The sequence below is a fragment of the Pseudopipra pipra genome, chromosome 12, assembly GCF_036250125.1.
Source record: "Pseudopipra pipra isolate bDixPip1 chromosome 12, bDixPip1.hap1, whole genome shotgun sequence".
NCBI classification, from domain to species: domain Eukaryota; kingdom Metazoa; phylum Chordata; class Aves; order Passeriformes; family Pipridae; genus Pseudopipra; species Pseudopipra pipra.
The window spans coordinates 17,221,657-17,237,374 of record NC_087560.1 but is presented as its reverse complement, the minus strand read 5'-3'; the positions used below and the strand labels follow the sequence as shown (position 1 = coordinate 17,237,374).

At 43.8% G+C, this 15,718-nt stretch overlaps 1 protein-coding gene and 1 long non-coding RNA gene across 3 annotated transcripts in view; one reads left to right on the top strand and one right to left on the bottom strand.

Annotated features, from left to right (window-relative positions):
* Window positions 1–12,602, top strand: part of LOC135421014 (uncharacterized) — a 151,454-nt gene extending 138,852 nt beyond the window's left edge. The window contains exons 10-11 of the long non-coding RNA XR_010433820.1: window positions 4,645–9,647; window positions 11,954–12,602. This is a non-coding gene — a long non-coding RNA (uncharacterized LOC135421014). The remainder of the gene's footprint in view (window positions 1–4,644; window positions 9,648–11,953) is intronic.
* ARRDC4 (arrestin domain containing 4) lies at window positions 5,235–13,851 on the bottom strand. 2 transcript variants are annotated; one of them, XM_064669127.1, is made up of 8 exons: window positions 13,481–13,851; window positions 12,418–12,484; window positions 11,998–12,145; window positions 10,434–10,536; window positions 9,480–9,673; window positions 8,708–8,870; window positions 8,049–8,203; window positions 5,235–7,926 (listed from the first exon to the last, which is right to left on the bottom strand). In XM_064669127.1, exons 1-8 carry the CDS (start codon window positions 13,821–13,823, stop codon window positions 7,870–7,872), a joined length of 1,230 nt encoding a protein of 409 aa, XP_064525197.1. In that variant the 5' UTR covers window positions 13,824–13,851; the 3' UTR covers window positions 5,235–7,869. The 2 variants fall into 2 exon arrangements, with proteins under 2 accessions (XP_064525197.1, XP_064525196.1); XM_064669126.1 differs by having other exon boundaries at window positions 9,480–9,736; window positions 13,481–13,850.
* Between the last annotated feature and the right edge of the window lie 1,867 nt (window positions 13,852–15,718).

The following is a 15,718-nucleotide window of genomic DNA, read 5'->3' as shown; positions in this document are numbered from 1 at the left end:
CTGCACAGCTCTTGGACTGGTTATTCCAATCAGGTAGATGTAATTTTTGCATCAAATGTTGTTTCCCCTTTTGTAACTCACCAACAGCAGATGTTTCTCTTGCCTTGTCAGGACCAGGTGGGCAGAGGTCTGCAGGCAAAGCCAAGCTTTTTTCCCCCCTGTGCCTGGTTGGCCATTGCCACACGGTGACCTTGACCCTTCCTGGGCTTAAGAGAGTTCAGTGTATAATTGAGCATTGAACAGAAATGCATGAAAAAGAACAACAACAACACCCCAAAGCAGACATTGCCTAACTCTACTGGAGCAGAGTGTCCTGTCCAGTATATCATCCTGCCTCCTTCCTGGTACTTCTCTGTAAACACCCTTTACGTGTGTGTTTATACAATCCACATGCTCCCAGCAGTTCTATGTTCCCTTCACTTGTTCCACGCACTGGACTAGTTGTAACAGGCACTAAATTATGGGGGGGTTGTTGTTTGCTTAGTTTATACACCTGCAATTTCCTGGTTTATATGTCCGGAGGTTTTAGTCTTTAATTTAATATTATTCATAGATTTTATTGAGTATTAGTTAACTTTTTAAAACAAGTTAATGGGCAGTGTCTTTTTAATTACATATGGCAAAACCTATAGAAACAAAGGAAAATTGACCTAATTTGTTATAGCTGGTTTGCAAAGATTCCTTGAGGTGACTGAGCATCACTTTTCCTTTTTATTGTACTTCACACATTTCGCAACTCATGTCAATTCAGTTCTCATTTAATCTCTCTCTCTGAAGCAGCCTCTGCACAGAGTGGCTGCCCTTTCTCCCTCCAGCACTGAGCCCAAACCCAACATCCTGTCAATTATTTTAGGCAGGGGGAAGAAGACTGACAAAGTCTCGTGGGTTGTTTTTTCCCTGCTGCTACTTGAAATGTGCAAAATGCTGATGACACCTCTCGTGGAAATGACCAAGGAGCATTTTTCTACAGCTAAACAATGGCTAAATGACTCTGTACTGGTTAAAGTGTCTCCTTTATGCAGCAAAAGCTGCCACAAGCTCTGAGATAATCCCTGCCCTTGTCGAGGTGCCCATCCCACGCTGTCTGGTGACGTGTGAGGTGCAGCTCTGGGTTGTATCGCTGGAATATGTTTGAGTATCAACTACACCATATCCTGGCTGCAGCATTAATTAAACAGCATGGCCCTGCTCCAGGCCCCAGTGGACAGGCATCCACATGGCAACTGTGAGCCTTGTCGGCAGCAAGAGATTAAGAAATTAATTGGCAGGGTTAATCTTCGTGTCAGGGTTGGAAATGAATTGTTAATTTGTTTGGAAGAGTGTAAAGTCCTCTCCCAGCGATAGCAGGTGGGATCACATGAGGAAAAGTCTGCGAAGTTGCCCTTCCTGGGGACCTTTTTATTTAACACCTCCTGCAAACAGACATCTCCAATTCTTTGCCCCTGAAGTGTGAGACTCCTGTGCGGGGTTGGAGGAGCTGGTTGTGTCACTCACGTCCGTGCAGGTGACAGCACAGCTGCTCCAGGCTGTGAGATGGGAGGAGGTCTGGCTGCAGCCTGGGAGGCCCCCTTTGGATTCCAGCATTTCTGAGTGTTGCATGGCAGGTACTGGATCAGGCCAACCTGCTCCAGGATCTCAGGGTGAGGGAGAGATGTGCTGACTCTGAAATGCCACTGTTGGGGCGAGCGGTACCAGCCGTGCACACAGTGTGCAAAACTTGATAGGTCTGTATGGACACTAAACCCTCTCAGATACTTGTCTCCTCCCCCAGGACACTGTAGTAGGAGAATCTGTCAGATCAGTTAATGCTTTTCCCTTTCTGCTCCCATTTTACACTCAGGAGCAGAATATTTTCTTTTTTAGCATCTTTCTAATTTTTTAAGGCTAATGCATTGGTCACATCAAATTAAGACATAGGAGAAAAGCACTTTAGGCCTTAAATTATTTAAATGAAATTGTAACTTTTGTCCCTTGTGCTCTCTTTTTGAACTTAATTACTTAAGCAATAAGAATCACTTTCTCCTCATGCTGTGGCCTGATAATGTTGTGACCAATGCAACCTGATTCTAGACGTGACATCAAATAGGACTGGCCTATACAGAAACCTGGGATCTTCCTGGGTGTGCAACAATCCTGTTTAAGACCTTGCAGTCAAAATCCTACCCTTTTGTGGGGAGGCTGATGCTGTTCCAAGGTGCTGTAAAATAATGAGACTTTTTCATTGCCAGAAATATTTGGCAGCGAGTCCTGACAGTACAAGAGTTGGGAGCGAGTGGTTGTGTTTGGTGCTCAGGTTAATTCCCCCCTCAAGGAGTGCTCACTGCTGTGTCTGTGTGCTCTGTTCCATACCTACCTCCTTTCTCTACAACTCTCTCTATACAGTTACCTGAAAGGAGGTGGCAGCCAGGTGGGGGGGTCTGTCTCTTCTCCCAGGTGACAGGGCAAGAGGAAACAGCCTCAAGTTGTGCTAGGGGAGTTTTAGATTGGATATGAGGGAAAATTTCTTCACTGAAAAGGTGGTCAAGCATTGGAAGAGGCTGCCCAGGGCAGTGGTGGACTCACCACCCCCCAAGGCATTTAAAAGGCATGTTTATGCTTAGGAATATGATTTAGTGTTGGCCTTGGCAGTGCTGAATTAGTGGTTGGACTTGATGATCTCAGAAGTCTTTTCTAACCCTAATGATTCTATGATTTCCCCATTCAGCTTTCATCCCTCACTGGATGATTGCCTACCATTTCTACCACTGTTCTCCTAAAATTTAATAAGACTAGAAATGTCTTTATGCAGCTCTCCCCATCTGTGTGAGCCTTCAGAGACTTCCATCTGAGCCTTGCACAATAAGCGAATTATCAAATTATTGATAAGCAAAGTATCAGTGAGGAGTTTTGCTGGAGAGGGGAGAGCATGGCAAGGGGGTATCCATAGAGTTCTGGGACACTGAGTAGAGCCAGAAGCAAAGCAGGGCTGGTGTGATGTTTAGATGATGCTGTTTGTTAGGGTGCCACAGTTGCTGAGTGCCAAGTAAAAATATGCCTGACATGATACTTAGGTTTCCCCTAATCTGGCCACAGTCACTTGTTATTTGAGACCACAAGTAGTGATAAGAAACTTTGCCATCATTTTGACAGAACAAATGTCTCATGCATTTTTATAAAAATATTTTGGGCTGCTCTGTACTCTTTGGGTTATCTGAGACAACCTACTTGTCTGTTGAGCACCAGCACTGGCTCCTTCTTTCACCTTGTCTTTCATTTTCTCCTCACCCTACAGGCAGCCAGGTGGCTGAACACAAGCCAACACAGGATTTTCTCTTTTCCTTTCAAGGGATGGGTGTTTGGAGATTTATCAGTAGTACAGTTGTACTTAATCAGATAGAATCTGTCCTGTGTAACTAAGAAGGCCCACAGCATGTTGCTGGCATAAGCAGCTATTCTACTAAAATTGCCACTTTACATTCCACATCTTTTATGTTTTTTTAAATTAAAATTATTAGTCACTTGTGCTAAAATGTCCACAATGCAGTGACATTCTACTAGAGCTTTTCTGTCATTTCCTATTAATTGTTTAGAAATTATGACCACAAGACTGTGATCTTTTGGAAAGAAGACTCTCACCCTGTCTATGCCATATATAAAATTTTAATACCAAAAAGTGGACTGGGTTCATCATAGTCCTAATTACTTCTTTGGAGAATCTACTTTGTGCAGCAGCCTGCACTGTCCATATTGATGTGAACATATTACATAATCAGCTTTAGAGAATGCAGCAGTCTGAAGGCTGGGTTCTGTGTCCCTGTGCTCAGTCACTACCCTGAGGAGGGCACTGAAAATCAGCAGAATTTGACTAGAAAACAGGCATTTCTGCTGTGTTTTTTTTCAGGGAGTTGTAGAACAATTGGTTATCTTCAAATCAACATTGTTTGCAAACTGTGCTCTCCAAACATGTTTTTATTGATATATATATATAGCAACAGATTTTACAAGAGGAGTTAAGATGTTCCCTTTTGCTGTCCAAACCGGGTGGTGAAGTCATGGAACATGCTATTTTAATAATTTGGAACATGCCCCAGGAGTTGATTGAATGATCTCTCTTACTCTGTATGTAAACTGCACGTTTCCATGCAAACATCAGAGGAGTCAGAGCTGCAAACACAAGCCTGCAGGATCTGCTCTATCCCTGCATGGCTTTTTACTACCTGTTTAAACACTAAACATATTTTAATAGACAATTACAGCTTGTCAACAGAGATACGCCTCTATAAAACTGAATAGTGGGGGAAGTGGAATTGCTGCTGTGACCTTAGTGATAAGATATTTAAGTATCATTTAGTGAGAGAGCTTTTAGAAATCTAAGACCAGAATCTGAGGTTTTGCATCTTCCTTTTGATGAGTCATAACCCCTCTGTGCTTGAACAGGCCATCAAGGTACAAGGAAGAAATTTCCTCCCTGTGAGGGTGGTGAGGCCCTGGCACAGGTTGCCTGGAGAAACTGAGGATGCCCCATCCCTGAAGTGTCCAAGGCCAGGTTGGACAGGGCTTGGAACAACCTGGTCTAGTGAAAGGTGTCCCTGCCTATGGCAGGGGGTGAAACTGGATAAGGTCCAGCCCAACCCAAACCACTCTATGATTCTTGATCCTGAACAGGTCTTCCCTCAAAAGTGGAAACAGGAAGAAGAAATCAACTGTCATTTGGGAGGCAGGACCTTGATAGAGATTCATCATCTCCCTCCTGGCTCAGGTGAGTGGTGTGGTCCATTTTGTCACCTCTTTCCCCAGTGTAGCAGGTTCTCTGCCTTAGTCATTCTGTACTATGGTTATAAGGTTGTTCTGATGTATTTAGATCTACAAACTACACACTAAAGATAATCTTGTCTAAAGGAAACACAAAAGAATATCCTCTAAAATTAATACATGAGAGAAATATCAATTAGGGCACATATCCTTCAATCCTTATGGGTAGGAGACCCATAATTAATTATTATATTATATATTATTACATAATAACAATAGGTGGGAGCGGGTCCTGTTTGATCAATTTGTTTGGTTATTACCCATAACCAATTCTTGGTTATAGACAGCTGAGGGAACTAAAACAGTGACAGATGAAGGCAAAATTCCCAGATGAGAAAAGAAATAGAGACCTGTATGTGTTCAGAAGTGGCAGAGTACAGGTATTTCTTGACATTGCAGCCCTTTATCTTAGACACACCAAACCAGAGATGAACAGCACAATGTAGGTTTGACACTTTTATTAACAAAGAACCCATGGGGCTCATTCATTAGTACAAAATACAATCATGTTCCTGTATGTTAAACAGCTTTTTTTTTTTTTTTATTTTGTCTCTTTTAAACTGTTTCACAGTTATCAAAACAAAGCCCCTGCATATCGAACTTATTATTGTGCAAACAGTAATTATTTTTAAGGATCAATTTCTGCGCTAAGCCAAGTGCCAGAGAGCAGAATTTAATCTTGTTTTCACCCCTCCTTTGAAGGGCCATGTGTGCTTCCTAAGAAACACATAATAGTTGACTTTTTTTTGCAGCAAACAATCTAAGGCCACAGTTTATCTGCAAAGAATAAAAAAACAACTCAAAGATTTTAAAGGAAAAAAAAAAAAGCACATCTTTACCCTTCATTCTCTTGTTTGCTTGACCATGATTATACCAGGTAGCACACATCACCTATCAGGTATTACAGTCCAAAAAAGCACCTAATGTTCTTTAAGCTAATTTTCTGAATTATTAACATGCAAGTTAATACACAGCAACATTACTTTTCAAGTAACTATAATGGTGTCTGTTTAAGGAAAAGATGCTTATTCCCTTTCCAGGTGATGTGAATGAAAATCCTGCATTGATTGTATGGGCAGGCCCTCACTTAAAAAGGCATGAGAGCTACATCTTGAAACTTAAATACTTATTTTTAGAATGTCCTTTCTAAAACATGCACTCAAATTTTGGTTAAAGCTGCATTTGCTATAGAAGACAATACTTAATGTTGCAAATGAAAAAAAAAAAATAACTGCAGTTTGGAAACATGGATCTCCATCAGTCTGTCTTTCACACTGATGCAAAAGTGATTTTGAGGTGAAGTGCTAGAAATTAGACAATGTAAGGAAGTCATACTAAAAATATATACGTGTGTATGCCTGTAGAAAAATCCCTGCTTCTTATATGAAGACAGATTTCATAAAAAACCATTTAAACTTTCTTTTAACTGCAGTTACTGATGAAATGAAGGAAACTCAATTACTGGTTTTGTAGTTATCAGAAAGTACAATGTTTTACCACATGAAGCACCGGGTTTTAACCCCAAACCCTTCTGTAAGACATATGGAGTAGTTCTAATAGTCCAAAATCCCCTGTACTTTAAAGACAGGACTGTAAACGTGCGTGCTGACAATGCTGTGTTTCTGCTCCTGTAAGTGATCTGTTGGTGGTGGTTTATTTATCCCAATTGATGCTTGGCAGGAAGCAAACATTCTACTTTTAAAGGAAGGCAGCAGAAGGGCACGTAAATGCTGTGCCTTCACTCTTAGCAGCAACAAACTCTCACTGTTCTAAATGACCTGAGGAAGAAAACATTATAATATTGCACCAAAACAAAATTAAACAGCAAAAACAAACAAGGAAACAGACCAACATATATAGTATGGATAGCAAATGACCAGTGCAGCCCCTGACAATAGATCTTTTAGACAAAAATGCAGGAGTAATGAAAAGCTTTGTGCCATTACCAGAGGACTTTGTTCCCCTGATATCTGCTTTCACTTCAGTTATAAGCTATGTCTATTCTGGGTATATTTACACCTCTCCCTACGCCTCTTATCTCATTCACTAACCACAGAAACCATTTAGGGTCCCTTTTAGAACCTTGAAGTATACTGGAGCTTTAACAAGACTTTTTTTGGTCTCAAATCTGACCGTAAGTAAATATCCAAAACAGAGGTAGGCTTATAAAGGCTTTTGAATAAATAAGTATTGTCCATTTTGCTAAGTATACCTGCTGTTGGCAGAAGGATTCTCCCTTGCCATGCTTCCCCTTATCATGCTATCCATAGGCTTAAGATGCAAAAGAAGAACTCACAGTAGAAGAGGCTAGAATAATTCCCTTAAGAAATCCCTTGAAAGAAAGCATAGTGCATAAGCTTGTATCAAAGTCCACTTTTCTCTTCCATACTTGTGTCTCTCACTCAGGAAATGGTTGCCTTCATAGTATTGCATAATAGCTACTCTGTCATCTGTGGTGCCTTCAGGATTGTTAGGAGTGATGAAATAGTACCACTTGGCAGTCGTGAGAAGGGCAGGTTCTCATGAAATACAAATTCAAGACTTCACCTTTTAGTAGTGTTCCTTTCCTGGATGCAGACAGTGCAAAGCTGAAGCCCCTTGAACACTGGAATCTTTTTTGGAAATGTTTTCTTACCCCACATTCTGTTCTACTACTCAAGTTCTACTACAGAAGTTCTCAACATCATTATGTACATTCTTCCAGAGTGTTCCAAACAAAATATAAATTCTTTTCTTCTCAGAAGATCCATACATCTCCTCCTCGTACTTTGTGTAGTGTGTCCACTTTTGGGAAAACATTCAGTATTTCATTCATTCATTTTCATTTCAGCATTTTCAGGTACTTCTCAAGTATCCCAAGCTTGGCTGCTCCCACGTTACTCCTCTGTGCAGACTAATCCAGCAGATTCTCTTTTATCACCAAACGTGCTCATACCTCCTGCTCCATTTTCCTTTGCCTTTCTCGTACACAAACTGAAGTTTTGAAAAAGAAAACTGTTTCCTTTTTAGCTGCACTACCAGCTTAAGCAGCAGAAAGATTAAGACATTCATCACAATGATGCTTGTTACAAATCCTCTTCAGAGCCTGAACGAAACGGGCTGAATTTCTTCTACATCAGTTGGATGCGGATCAATCTAGGGAGAGAAGAAAGGCAACAATTACTGCCTGCAATTCCTGCATTTAAGTATGTGTTTTGGTTTGTTGTTCTTTTTTGCCATCTGACAATAAAAACACCACCTGCTATTTATTTTTTTACCTCTGAATAAAGAGGTGGAGGCTGAAACCGGAACTCTTGTATATAAGCAAAGACAGGACAACACAACTGTTCCTCGCAGTCAATGGGTGGTGGATAAGCAGGAACATGTCTGGAAAACTCTTCCTCAGACACTACATCAGCATAATTTGGTGGTGCTGAAACATAAGAGATGCTACTGTCAAATTTCAAACTATTCACTCACAGCAAGACAATATCTGTAGTACAGTATATCCAAACCCATGAAAACTATTTATAAAACATTGTACAACTGTCAGATTGTATGAAGTGCATTAAACTCATACATATTGTAACTAAAATTATGTGTTCAGTAAGCTTAGGTGATTCAGCAGGAATACAGATGCTTTTAGGGCAACTCCAGCAACAAGCCTGTGCTGTATCAAGATATGTTCAGTAATGAATAAATTAAGTTCCTAAGCAGAATTCCCACTATCAAAATTTAGTTATTTCAGTCAGATCAGGGTAAAGATAAACTTAAGGAAGGCTGGAGTTAGGGTAACCTCACCCAATTCTTTTGGACCTGAGACTTCTCCTGAGTCATACTTCCATGGCCTACATCCCTACAGTGCCCATAAGTTGGCACTACACCCATCTGCTGCAGACAGTGCTGTGCTGGATAAAGAGAGTTCAATATGTGTTACCTTCAGGGTGTTCAGGCATGGTCAGTGCCAGCCAACTCATATCCATACTAAACTGGCTGGTAATGCTGGAGTTTCTGCTTGAAAATCCAATACATGGAATAGTGCCAATCACCAGAGGCATTTCAATCATCAATTTCTTAGCACCAGGAATATGGATATACACCTATGTGACAACCCCCAAACAAAAGAAAAAAACATCATGAGACCCCACTGAATGCTCCTAAAGGCTGCCCTACTCCCTACACTGCAAATTGTCTAAGAATTAAGAGCTTTCTGATCCCAGATATGTTCAGCTAATACCCTGGCAGCATTCCTTTCCTTCTTTCTGTAACTTGTCTCTAGGTGACATTTAAAAACATCTTGACAAACGTAATTATGCACTTGATTTTCAGTCTTCCCACTTCTGAAAAGAATCACCAGAGGAACCCATTCAGCTTGAACTACTTTCCCATAAAAACCTCTGCAGGTCTCAAACTAAGCTGCTTCTTCCTTAGAAATATATTTCCATTTTCCCTGTTATTCCCATCTTTCCATCTCAGAATCTCTTCATGATCTTCAGTTTCTCATCTATATATATGGTTTATGATATTTATTTATCATAGAATGGTTTGGGCCCTTAAAGATGTAGTTCCAACCCCCCTGCCATGAGTAGGGACACCTTTCTCTAGATTTATATTTGTCATCCCCAAATTAAAAACCTAACAGCTACTTGGTAAATTCTTCTGTTCCCAACTCAATCCAAAGTTTGTACATTTGAATAACCAATACTTACAGCTAATGAATATTCTACTCTAATAATGCAGCAGTCAAGTATAGAGGGGGATACAGGTGGGATTTTCAGAGTTTTCCCATTCCAGGTATCTGTACTCCCAGAGGCAATGTGGTTTCCTCGGACATTGGCAACCATCTGACGGAAGGTTTTTGTCTTCCCACTGGCCAGGTAAGTTTGTGTTTGGAAAATGGCAGCTTTTGGAACAATCAAACGAGAAGAGCAGTTCTCAATTTCTGCATAGATTGGTATGGCTTCCCCTTAGAGACAGAAAAAGTCCAATGAATAATTTGTATTTCCCAACTTTCCTCTGGGAGTATCAAAGCATGTTACACAGCACGTACATCATCTGCAGTGTTATGAGAACAATACTTGTGAAGTTTCCTCAAGCTAGTTTATTTTTTTCAGAGTGGTATCCAGGCAGAATTATAGCCACCTACTACATTTTATATATAAACAATGATTCATTTTGAAACATCAAGCGTAATATGTGCAAGCTATAAAAGCTTTATTTGCAAATTATGCCCCAATCTTCCTTTTATATAGTACTAAATGAATTTCAGGATGTCTCTAATGTTATCAAGATGACAAAGAAGCTGCTAAAGCCCATTCTTACAAAAGTGTAAAGCTACACAAATGACATAAAAACCTAATTACATCCCAAATTAAGTATTTGGTCCCAAATAAAAGCATTTTATTGTTCTTTACACTCAAATGTACATGGGTTTTTTGTAAAATTAACAGGACTTCCTTTTAATTTATATTTCCCAAGGGGAAAGGCAAAATGATGTTTGTTAAACCAAGTTTTCATATAGATCTTAATTTACTCCTACTAAACAGAATTATTCTTTGAACTATAAAGTGTTGGCTTCACAGAGATAAAAGAACCCCAACTACTAGGTGGGGTTTACATTTTTAAGATAACTTTATTTACATTTTTAAGATAACTACTCTTACCATTACAGTATCCCTTCCTCTCAATTTTGGCACTGAGAGACACTGGCCCAGAGGTGAAAAACCAACAGCCAACCATCTTCTCCTGACTTCTTAGAACAGGTGTCTATAAAATACAGAGTATTTTTCATTTTATGGGATAAAGCTCTCAATCACTTGCAGTTCCTGTTATCCATGTCAATCATTGCAATCCAGCTCTAAAATCCACTTGATTTGAATCACTGAACTGCTCTGTGCAACTGGAGTTTTGCCACCATGTGAAATGGAACCAAGGTTTGGCAATCTGCACATTTCTGTTTCAAAATCCCAGTGTGAATTTAGACTGTATCAACTGGGTAAGACAGAGGCCAGGGTGTCTTTGAATGTGATCTGTCTTCAAAAAGAAGAACCTTTCAGAGGTCTCATGGAGTGCTGTGGCATTTGAAAATGGCATAATGAAAATTGTTTTTATATTTATTATAATGAAAAAAATCTGTTTTGCAGTTTTGGTGATAGCCTTGGAATCCCCTGACTGGCATTATCTACTTTATATGCCTCACAGCCCTCTCCTGTGCCATTACCTATGGGCTGCTCTGTCCTTACAGAATCTGGATATAATGCTTTCAAACTCCTAATAGATAGTGTTGAATATAAAGACTGTTCTGCTTAAAGATGTCACTGCCAAAATACTCTGAAGTTCTCTCTAAAAGAGATTAAAATGTAAGCACATAAAGAGGAAAAACACCCTACTCAAAACATCTCTTAGCTATGTTCACGTCATGATGTTAAAATTATCCTATAATTTTAAATAAAATAGAAATTTCTCATTCATATTTAAATGAATAACCATTTAGATCCAGTTGCTATCATGAAAGTGCAAGGTATAATTTTATATTATTTTCATAATATGGGCTGAGATAAAAGAATCCAGCTCATTAGCTTCCATCTTGCCTATTTTCTCATTACTTAATGCCTGATCTTTCTTATTACTCTACAGTATTTCCAGTCATTACAAAAAACTCAATGCTTTAATGTGGCCAAATCTGTCACAGGGAAATAACTGACAGGATCTCTGGAGCAGCTGTGTGCACACACTTCATGTTGGAAAACGACATGCAAAATGGAGGGATATGTAACATAATGGCCAGAGCATAAATGACAGGCTGGGCATGATTAATACTCTTCTCTAATTACTGTTCCTCAACCTACTATTATTGTAGAGTTTAGGACACTGCAGCCCTGTGAATGTAGTTGCTCTGGTAAGAGTAAACTACTCTACACTCATGCATTATTATTATTAAGCCTTATTTATGCATCTGAAGCCTGCCTAACTTTTTGGCAAGAGCATCTCTGCCAGCAGGGATGTAATCAATGCTATTAAAAAAGCCACTCTGTTTGCTATTCACACAACCTAAGATCATCTATTTATAGAGAAAAGCTTAGGGAGCTTATATGCTTTCAGAAGTCAGAAAATGACACTCCAGAATAACATGGAAATGGTTATGGATGTGAATGTTGCCTGGAAATGTTTTATTTTTTTGCAGCTGGCTTTGAAGGGGGAGGAGGAGCGGAGGAAGGACCCTCTTACCAAGAGAGCTGGTGAGCTGACGTCGATATGGCTGATGACCTGGAGCTCTGTCTGCACACTCTGATCGGGAGCTGCAGGCCTCTCCAGGATGGCTTTCACATAGTACTGAATACTGCCATACTTCCCAGTAAAAGAGGTCACCAGAGGTCTGAAACAAGCAGTCACAAAACCATTACCCTTAATTAATAATTCAGTTCCAAACGTGAGCACTTCCCGCGTACACGAACATTTAACCAATTTACAGCTCATACTTTTAGGGCCTGGGGGAAACTGAAGCCAACAAGGCCTGTCTGTGGGGTCTGATTAAGAGAAACATATAAAGCTGATACTAAAAAAAACACAAGTCAAATTACATTAAGATAATGTTGCACTACAAGCAGCGTCCAGCACAATCCCTTCAGGTTGGATTATTTAACTTACTCTTGAGGGAGCTGAAAGCTGAACGGAAATTCGTGTCTTCCATCTAGAAGAATTAAGTTTTCCTCACCTGTAGGATGAAAATGAATAGTATGTTTTAGTTATTCCAGAAATAGAACAAAGCAGATGCTTTTATAAGTTATTTATGTATAAGAACACCCAGATACAAGAAGTTTTTATTGATCCCAGTGGGTTCTGGACTGCAGCCCGTGCTTTATTTGTGCTGTGCTGTGATTTCAATGAAAAACAAAAATCAAGGAAACATGGGAGACCTTGAGATTCAGTTCAGGACTCTGGCCAATTTCGAATCCAAAATGGCTTCTGCAGAGCACAAAGTAAGTTTCTTTTCCTTTTCAGCAAGACAGCAGTTAATCTGCTTTTCCAATTAACAATTAAACTAACTTCTGTGCTAAAAAAGCTGCAATTTAAGGTCAGTATGATGAAATACTATTAATACATGAGCTCCCAATATACATTCATAGAGGGCCTGCTGTTACACAATTCTGAAGGCCTAAATTTACTTTCCCTGCAGCTCAGCCTGAGAGCTGCGTTTCACTCTCACAGAACAAAATGTCGCTGCTCTGTTTTTTAATTTTCCGACGCTGCCATAGGTGCTGCAGTGCCTGAGTGACAGAGCTCTGCCACAGCGAGCTGCCTCTGCTTCCTCAAGCCATTGGAGGAGCCCGACTGCTCCCAGGGTCTTCCACGGGGGTTTCCCAGCTGCTGCTCACAGAGCACAACCCACACGGCTGATGGAATTCACAGGCGGGCTGAACCTCTGCAGGGAACTCAACTGCGGATTTTCTTACAGCCCCATTCCGCGCTTTTCAGCCACCGCGCAAAAAAAGTCTGTGGGCGGCCACTGGCGAGGCTGTGGCAGCTTCCCCGGGTGAGGGCTCTGACGGGGGCGGCGATGTCCGCACGGGGCCTGAGCACCCGCTGCCCATTGCCAAGAGTGCCGGCGCCCACTTCTCCCCCTCCCCTCGCTGCCCACGGCGTCCCTGGGCGCTTTCTCCGCTCCCTCAGCGCCACTCCCCCGCTCCCACCCCCGCCGGTCCCGCCTCACCTTCGGGCGGGTCCCTCAGGAGGCTCTGTCGGATGTCCAAGTACCGCACCTCCGCCTCCCTCCGCGGGCCGGGCCCCGGCGGCCGCACCGCCACCCCCCAGGCTCCCGCGCCGGGCCCCGCGCCGGGGCTCTCGCTCCAAGCGACGCGCGCCCGCCCCGCGGCCTCCAGGCGCAGCCCGCGCAGCGGCAGCGGCCCCGCCAGCTCCAGCAGCACCTGCCCGGACACCGTGTCCCCGCTGCAGTAGCCGCCGCCACCACCGGGGCGCCGGGCCTCGTCCTCCAGCACCAGGGCCAGCGTCTTCACCGCGCCGCCGGCCCCGGGGCCCGGCCCGGCCGCCGCCATCGCTCCCCGGCCGCGGGGGAACCGCGCCCGCCCTCGCCCGGCGCTTTAAACCCGCCCGTGTCCGCCAGCGCCCGCGGCGCCGCGCCCCGCCCGCGCCCCGCCCCCGCCCCGCCCGCGCCCCGCCTGCGCCCCGCCCCCGCCCGCTGCCCATTGGCCGCGCCGCGGCCCCGCGCGCCTCCATTCGCCGCGCACCGCCCCTGCGCCCCCTCCTCATTGGCCGCCCGGCCCGCGCACGCCCGCAGTGGCGTCACGCTGCGTGATCGCCGCACCGGGGCCAATGGGGCGAGGGCAGGCGCGCGTGGACAGCGCGGCGATTGGCGGCGTGGCGGCAGGTCCCCGCAGCGGCGGCCAATGGCGAGGCGCGGCCACCACGTGCACAGCCTGTGGGTAAACAGGCAGGGGAGGGGCGGGGCCGGACGAGGGGGCGGGGTCAGGGCGGGGCCCTCAGCCTTTGCCCTCCCAGCCCTGAACCCTCTGCAGCCTTTTGGCCCCTGTGCCTTCCAGCGTCCCGAGGGGTCCCCGGGCACCGGAGTTCGGGGTTCTTGTCCCTCGCTGTTCCACCGCCTGTGGTTACTGCCCTCCAGCCCCGCGCTGTGGGGAAGCCGTGTGACCCCGGGCTGCGGGGAGACCTTGGTCCTTAGTGGCCCTCAGGCGCTGTCATGGCTGTTGGGGTGTGCTGGGTCGGTCTCAACCTCTCCCCGCCGACAGCTGGGCTGGGACTGTTAAATGTGGAAAAATGCTGCGGTGTTGCTGTTCTCCCCCTGGTGTGCCAGGGGGTTCCCTCGGGGACTTGATGCTGCCTGTGTGAGCCCCTTCCTCACCCCACTGAGGAGCAGGAGGTGAAGGTTTGTCTGTAAATAAGCCATTCTGGACAGTCTGGAAACCTCATTGCCCACTCAAATACTGTCTATTTCTGCACTTTGTAAACCAAGAAATGCCCTGGTTCAAGAACTTGTTCTTACAACCCCCGTTGTAACTGGGAAGCTAAATGGCTGCGTGCTGTCACACCCGGCCAGTGGCGCCTTCCCAAACACAAAGGTTTATCCACAAGAATAAACACAGAGTTTACTGCTCTTTACAGTTTTTAGAAGCGCTAGCTTAGGAACCCCCCAGCATCTATAGGAAGAGTGGTGAACGTGTCTGTTCTCGGCAGTGTCGTGTTTTACGATGGCCTGAGATGACAGCAGTGCATCTTCCTGAAGGTGTGTGCGGTGAATGATCCACCGGCATTTCCACAGGTGACCAAGGAGTCACTTCCCGGTCCGAGTCACCTGCCCGCTTGAAGCTCCCCACAGCTGCATCTTCCTGCATTCCTCCGGCCCTCTGGGGCGCTGCAAAACACCAGCCTGGTGCTTCCCAGCTGACTCAGTTAATTACTGAAATTAGCTAAAATTGTCTTCCAGACTCAGAGCCTTGGCTTTTAAGTAACTGATGGGATAACTCCCAGGCTCCCTCAGAATCCCCGGCATACCTGTGTGTCCCGTGAAATGTAGCCTCGTATTTAGAGTTACTGCTGCAATGAAGCACCTGTCCTTGCCGAGAGCCAGGTAGGCCTTTGGAACACTTTCTGTTGGCTAAAAGTTTGTAAACACCTCGGTGGTAATCGATAATAACCTGGGAAAAAGGAATGTGGTTACAGATAGGGTGAAGTCATGGGCTTTATTTTGACCTTTGGCCACGGATTCCCCAACTCATGAGGAAGAATTATGTAACTAAAGCAAATAACGCTGTGATGGTTGTCTGAGTAGTTAAAGAGTTCTGGGATATTCTTATACCTTTGTGCTTTTGAAATAATTTTTTTCAATTGAAACTGCAAATGCATTGTAGTTGGGAATTGTGATGTATGAAATCACGCTACATTGGTGGTTTTTAGTTCAATTAAACTAATACATGAG

Bases quoted from the DNA above. Each gene is read 5' to 3' on its own strand.
- ARRDC4 (XM_064669126.1), bottom strand. From the start codon at position 13,823: ATGGCGGCGGCCGGGCCGGGCCCCGGGGCCGGCGGCGCGGTGAAGACG. The intron at 12,146-12,417 runs GTAAGTTAAATA...TGCTTGTTTCAG, and splicing joins AGCTTTCAGCTCCCTCAAGA to ACCTCTGGTGACCTCTTTTA. The intron at 9,737-10,433 runs GTAAGAGTAGTT...TCTGTCTCTAAG, and splicing joins GAGGAAGGGATACTGTAATG to GGGAAGCCATACCAATCTAT.